This window comes from Cebus imitator, unplaced genomic scaffold (genome assembly GCF_001604975.1).
Source record: "Cebus imitator isolate Cc_AM_T3 unplaced genomic scaffold, Cebus_imitator-1.0 Scaffold473, whole genome shotgun sequence".
NCBI classification, from domain to species: Eukaryota; Metazoa; Chordata; class Mammalia; order Primates; family Cebidae; genus Cebus; species Cebus imitator.
In genome coordinates, this window is record NW_016107788.1 from 959968 (window position 1) to 965967 (window position 6000).

Sequence of the window (6000 nt, forward strand, 5' to 3'; positions counted from 1 at the left end):
CTGGAGTGCGGCAGCGTGATCTCAGCTCACTGCAACCTCTACCTCTCTGGTTCAAGCAATTCTCCTGCCTCAGGCTCCCGATTAGCTGGGACGACTACAGGCACATGCCACCACGCCCGGCTAATTTTTTGTATTTTTACTAGAGACGGGTTTCACCGTGTTAGCCAGGATGCTCTCGATCTCCTGACCTCGTGATCTGTACCCCTTGGCCTCCCAATTTGCTGGAATTACAGGCGTTAGCTACCGTGCCCAGCCTATTAAAGTATTTTAGAGCCAGGGTCTTGCCCTGTCACCCAGGCTGGAGTGCAGTGGTGCAATCATTGCTCACTGCAGCCTCCACCTCCTGGGCTCAGGTCATCTTCCCACCTTAGCCTCCTGAGTAGCTGGGATTACAGGCATGTACCATCACGCCTGGCTAATTTTAAAAAACTTTTTGTAGAGCAGGGGTCTTGCTATGTTGCCCTGTCTGGTCTGGAACTCCTGAGCTCAAGAGATCCTCCCTGCCTTGGCCTCCCAGAGATTACAATAACAAACTGCACCCAGCCTCGGCCTCACCCTTTGAGGGGCTCAATGACAGTGGCTCCCGTGTAGTCCTCGCCACCCTCCGATCTCACCACGGGCATCAGCAGCCCCTCCTGCTTGGCCTGGGAGGGGAGAAGGTGGAAAATGGAGTGGGTATAGGTGGGGCCGTGAGGATTGGGAGCGGGGAGAAAAGGTGCATCTGGGACGCCATTGCCTGGAGGGGGCCAGAGACGTGCCTGGTGGCGCCCCTTGCTGGGCAGTGGTGAGGACAGGTCTTGGCCACTGACCTGCCGCAGCAGCTGGGACACGACCTTGACCTGCTGGCCACGGCTGAGCAGGTAGCTGAGGGGCACGCCAGTGACCCGAGCCATCTCCACGGCGTTCACCAGCACCATGAGCCGCTCCAGCAGCCGCAGCGGCAGGTAGGCATCCTTCAGGCAGTACACGGCCAGGCGGCGTCGGGTCTGGTCATTCCCATTCTGGGGATGGGCACAGATGGGGTCAGGGCCCGGGGGCTGGTGGTGCAAGGCAGAGCAGCAGGAGGAAGTGGGAACAGGGCGGGTGGCCTGGGAGGTGAGGCAGGCAGGGGCGGCTTTCAAGTGATCAGGGTCTGGGTGGAGATGGAGGTAGGGTCGGGGGGCCAAGGAGTCCAGAGTGAGGTCAGAGGTGGGGGTATGCAGCCAAAGTGAGTGGCCGGGGAAAAGGTGGAGGTCAGAGGTCAGGGTGAGAGGTCAGGGAGGCGGCAGGCACCTGTAGGTCGGTGATGATGCTGTGCTGCACATCCTCCTTCTGCTCGCCCAGGAAGTGGAAGCTCACAGCGTTGAGCGTGTAGGAGCGGAGCTTGTACTCACGCAGCAGCACCTGGGTGGGTGGGCGGGTGAGTTGGCTCCAGGCCTGGGCAGTGGCCTCCCGAGGACAGGGACACCCCCCGGCACCCGCCTGGCCCAGCTGTACCTGCAGCATGTCCATCTGCACGCGGCCCACCATGCTGACCACCTTGGTGTCCCGCCGGCCCGTCTGCTTGGACTGGAATGAGGAGTCCCGGATGTTGGAGCGAAGGCCAGCCACACGGCCCAGGAAAGGAAATGTTTGTACCTGGCGGGGAGAGGCAGGGTGTGCGGCAGGCTGGGAGTCCCCAGTGTCACATCAGCCAGAGGAACGGAGATCCAGACCGACCACGACATCCCTATAGCAACCCTGGGGAGCTGAGAGCAACCCTGGGGGCAAAAAGACGGGCAGGGCTGGGTGTGGGGAGCTGGAGGCTGGGGAAGGAGTCCGGAGGGAGGATGAAGCTGCAGCTGGGGCTGGGACAGGGAAAGTCGGGGTCCTAATGGACTGGGGACCAAGGACAGAGCCCAGTGGCTGCGGGCTGCACCTAGGCGGGGAACAGGAAGAGATTTGGGGACGCTGTGAGCAGGCGGCAGCATGGAGCTGGGCTGAGACGGGGGAGCTAAAGACGCTGGAGAGCACCTGGGTGAAGGGGACCTTGCAGGGTGCTGGGGCCCAGCCTGGGGGAGACTGAAGCCAGGAGAAGCCTGGGCTGGGCACAGGGCAGAGGGTGAGGGGCGCCAAGGGAAAAGGAGAAGGAGCGCAGTGGCCCGGGCATCAGTGCCACGCTGTGGAGTGGACAGCTGGAGCCACTGGGGGTCCTAAGAGTTTGCTCTGTTTTTCAGAATGGATTTTTTCCTTTTAATAGAGATAGAGTCTTGCTATGTTGCCCTGGCTGGTCTTAAACTCCTGGATTCAATCAATCCTCACGCCTGGTCCTCCCAAAGTGCTGGGATTACAGGCATGAACCACCATGCCTGGCCTGTTTTGGTTTTCCATTACCAAGCTGGCCAGACAGAAAAGCAGGAAAATAAGACAATATATCCCATTAAGGGCTAAACCATGTTCTCCCAAAAGATGCTTAAGTCCTAACCCCCAGCACCTCAGAATGTGACCTCATTTAGAAGTATGTCTTTGCAGGGGATCAAGTGATGATGAGGTCACTGGGGTGGGCCCTCATCCCATGATGGTATCCCTATACAAAGGGGACATCTGGGCTGGGCGCAGTGGCTCATGCCTGTAATCCCAGTGCTTTGGGAGGCTGAGGCGGGCAGATCGCCTGAGGTCAGGAGTTCGAGACCAGCCTGTCCAACATGGTAAAACCTTGCTCTACTAAAAACGAAAAAAACAAAAATAGGCTGGGCAGTGTCTCACACCTGTAATCCCAGCACTTTGGGAGGCCGAGGTGGGTGGATCACCAGAGGTCAGGAGTTCAAGACCAGCATGACCAACATGGAGAAACCCTGTCTCTACTAAAAAACCAAAATTAGCCGGGTACGGTGGTGCATGCCTGTAATCCCCGCTACTCGGGAGGCTGAAGCAGGAGAATTGCTTGCACCCAGAAGGTGGAGGTTGCAGTGAGCTGAGATCGCTCCACTGCACTCCAGCCTGGGCAACACAGCGAGACTCCGTCTCAAAAAGGAAGACATCTGGAAACAGACACACACAGAGGGAAGACAGCGTGAAGAGGCACGCGGGGAAGACAGCGTGAGGCACGGGGGGAAGACAGACGTCTGCAAGCCAAGGAGAGAGGCCGGCCAGGAACAGACCCTCCCCTCACAGCCCCGAAGGCAGTGGCCCGGCTGACACCAGGTCGTGGACTCTCCAGCCTTCAGGTCGGTGAGACAATGACCCACTGTTTTCAGAAACCTGGTCTGTGGCTCTTTGATACAGCAACCTGGGCAGAGGAATCTACCTTTACACACACCCAGACTCAACAGACATCTGGAATTTGCCCTGTCCGTCATCACACTCCCCCTCTCCTCCTTCTTCATCATTATTCTTTTCCTTACTCGGATATAACCCGAAGCAAGGCCTGGATTCAGTGGCTGCTTCAGTGGCTTGCTGAACCCCTGCAAGCTTCAGCCCGACCTCTGAATACGCGGCCTTCTCTCACTCCACTCTAACGCTCTCCTTGCCTCTGACAAAAGCCACAGTAACTTTTCAGACTTGGAGCAGGGCAGGGCCAGGCCCAGGCAACGGGCTGAGGCACATGGAACAGGCGCACCAAGCCATGGGGAGGAGGCCCAGGGCCCGGAGGCCACGCCTGGAGCGTCTGAGAGAAGCCCCCGCCTGCCCAGCCCTCACCTTGAGGATCTGGGCCCGAGAGATGAGGTACGGAAGGTCAAAGTTCTGGATGTTGTAGCCGGTGATGACGTCAGGGTCCATGATGCGGATGAAGGTGGACCAGGCCTGGGGATGGGAGCACACTGGGTCACCCTGGTGGTCGCCCTGCCTCGGATTTCCCTACTTCCAGAATGTTCTGGAAGCCCAGCCACCCTTGAAAATCCTGCAGAACCCAGCATGGGAATGCTGAAGCCTAAGAACACAGGGGCGCCCAGACCCATGGATACGGGCATCGCAGCACCAGAGGCTGGCCCGGGATGGCTCAGGACGTGGAGGCTGGTGGGGTCCCTGGGAAGTGGTGTGGGGCACAGAGCGAGAGCCACCTGCAGCAGGTCCTCTTCCTTCTCGTAGCTTTGCACCTTGGCGCCCAGGATGGGGGCGCAGGGCCGCAGGGTGAGCGCCAGGCGTAGGAAGGGCTCCTGCTCCCCCCAGCGCAGGCCCAGCGAACAGATCTGGATCACAGGGTCCCGCTCAGGCTCAGGGAAGATGCCTGTGAGGGAGGGGAGAAGGGGGATGCTTGGACCTGACTCCTGCCCCTCCCTCCTGACACAGCAGGGAGTCAGCACCTCCCATCTCCCCAGGGCTGTCCCCACCGCCTACCTGCCTGCTGGCCCGCCCTGAGTAACCCACCCTGGCTCCAGCTCGGCCCTCACCTCCAGGCCGTCTCCACCCCTCCCCACCCTATCCCGCCACACAGGCTGGGGTGGTCCCGCCCCCAGGACCTGGGCACTTGCCTGCCCACCCCCCACCCCCACCTGGCACATCAAGGAGGTGCACAGGAGCCTGGGTCCAGGGACAGACCTTTGCGGCCGGCACACTCAATGTCAAAGCTGAGCACACGCAGGGGCGCGATGCGCTGCCACGGCCCTTCAGGTGGGTGACTGACCACGTCGGACCACAGCACATCCGCCTCCAGCTGGCACTGTGTAGCCTGCAGGCATGAGTGGGTCAGTGGTGGCAGCAGGGCACCAGCTCCCCACCCCACCTTGCCCTGCCCTGCCCTGGGCAGCCCTGCACCTTTTCCTTCAGCCTCAGGGCATATTTCCCGGCAGGGAGCTCCAGCCAGTTGCAGCCGACGATGTCCGTGTCCACCATGAACCTGGAGGGTACCGGGGGTCAGTGGACAGGGGCTGCCTAAGGGTGGGGACAGAGGCTGGAGAAGTGAGGCGGAGCCCATACCGGATCTCAAAGTCGACATTGGCCTCATAGGGCGCGAAGCTGGGGGTGCCCAGGCCTGCCACACGGATGCCCTGTTCCAGGAGACGGCGGGCCGGGGCCACGAGGCGTGGCAGCGCCAGGGTGATGCGCAGGAACAGGGAGGGCCCATGCCCGTGATACCCAAACATGCCTGCGGACAGAAGAGGCTGGGATCAGCCAGCAGCCTCCCCAGGGAACCCCCACCTGCTGATCCCTGGGGAGCACTCACTCTCTCGGGAGCACAGCTCCACAGCCAGCACAGCCGGCCCCGTCAGCTCCTTTCCGCCGCGATTGTCCCGGCTGATGGCCAGGTTCAGCTCCCGCTGCAGGTCGCCCAGGTGCTCGGGCCCGAAACCTGGGGTGGGAGGGGTGGTCAGAGGTACAGAGGGATCTGGGGGGTCCAGGGGCAAGGGGCACGGCTGGGTGGGGGCCACTCACCAGGGGGTGCTGGGGTGTAGAAGTAGGGGGCGAAGCCGTGGATGTGGCAGCAGACGGAGACCCCCTCATCAGTGACCCCGAAGGCTCGGAGCACAGGCACGGAGCCTTGGGACAGTGGGGGCCCGCCAGGCACAGGCTGCGCTGGGCCTGCAGGGTCACAGGATAAGAAAGGGGATGCCTCTCTCAGGTTCCTCGGAGGTGTGCCTTCTCAGACCCACACAGCCTCCAAATACCTTGGGGCCTGCAGCCTGGGGCACTCCTGCCCCTCTACCGTTCCCTCTGTCCATTTCAGCCTCGCCCTGGTTCCCATCTCCACCCTTGTTCCCCTAGGATCCATTCTCCACAGCACAGCTACAGGGAGGCCCCTCTTTTTTATTACAAGATAAAAACAACTGGCCATGCACAGTGGCCCAAGCCTGTGATTCCAGTGTACTGTGAGGCCAAGGTGGGAGGATCACTTCACTTGAGCCCAGGACTTTGAGACCAGCCTCAGCAACAGAGCAAGACCCTCTCTCAAAAAAACAAAACAGCCGGGCGCGGTGGCTCATGCCCGTAATCCCAGCACTTTGGGAGGCCGAGGCAGGTGGATCACGAGGTCAAGAGATCGAGACCATCCTGGTCAAAATGGTGAAACCCCGTCTCTACTAAAAATACAAAAAATTAGCTGGG

General features: G+C 60.7%; 1 protein-coding gene across 2 annotated transcripts in view; it reads right to left on the bottom strand.

The window, feature by feature from the left end:
• POLD1 (DNA polymerase delta 1, catalytic subunit) overlaps positions 1–6000 on the bottom strand; it is a 33032-nt gene that overhangs the window by 10363 nt on the left and 16669 nt on the right. For both annotated transcript variants that reach the window (XM_017512520.2, XM_037732799.1), the window contains exons 4-14: positions 5332–5478; positions 5123–5248; positions 4876–5044; positions 4714–4795; positions 4498–4627; positions 4020–4186; positions 3658–3762; positions 1477–1617; positions 1273–1383; positions 810–1001; positions 556–644 (exon numbers count right to left, since the gene is read on the bottom strand). In XM_017512520.2, coding sequence (XP_017368009.1) covers positions 556–644; positions 810–1001; positions 1273–1383; positions 1477–1617; positions 3658–3762; positions 4020–4186; positions 4498–4627; positions 4714–4795; positions 4876–5044; positions 5123–5248; positions 5332–5478 — 1459 coding nt within the window. The remainder of the gene's footprint in view (positions 1–555; positions 645–809; positions 1002–1272; positions 1384–1476; positions 1618–3657; positions 3763–4019; positions 4187–4497; positions 4628–4713; positions 4796–4875; positions 5045–5122; positions 5249–5331; positions 5479–6000) is intronic.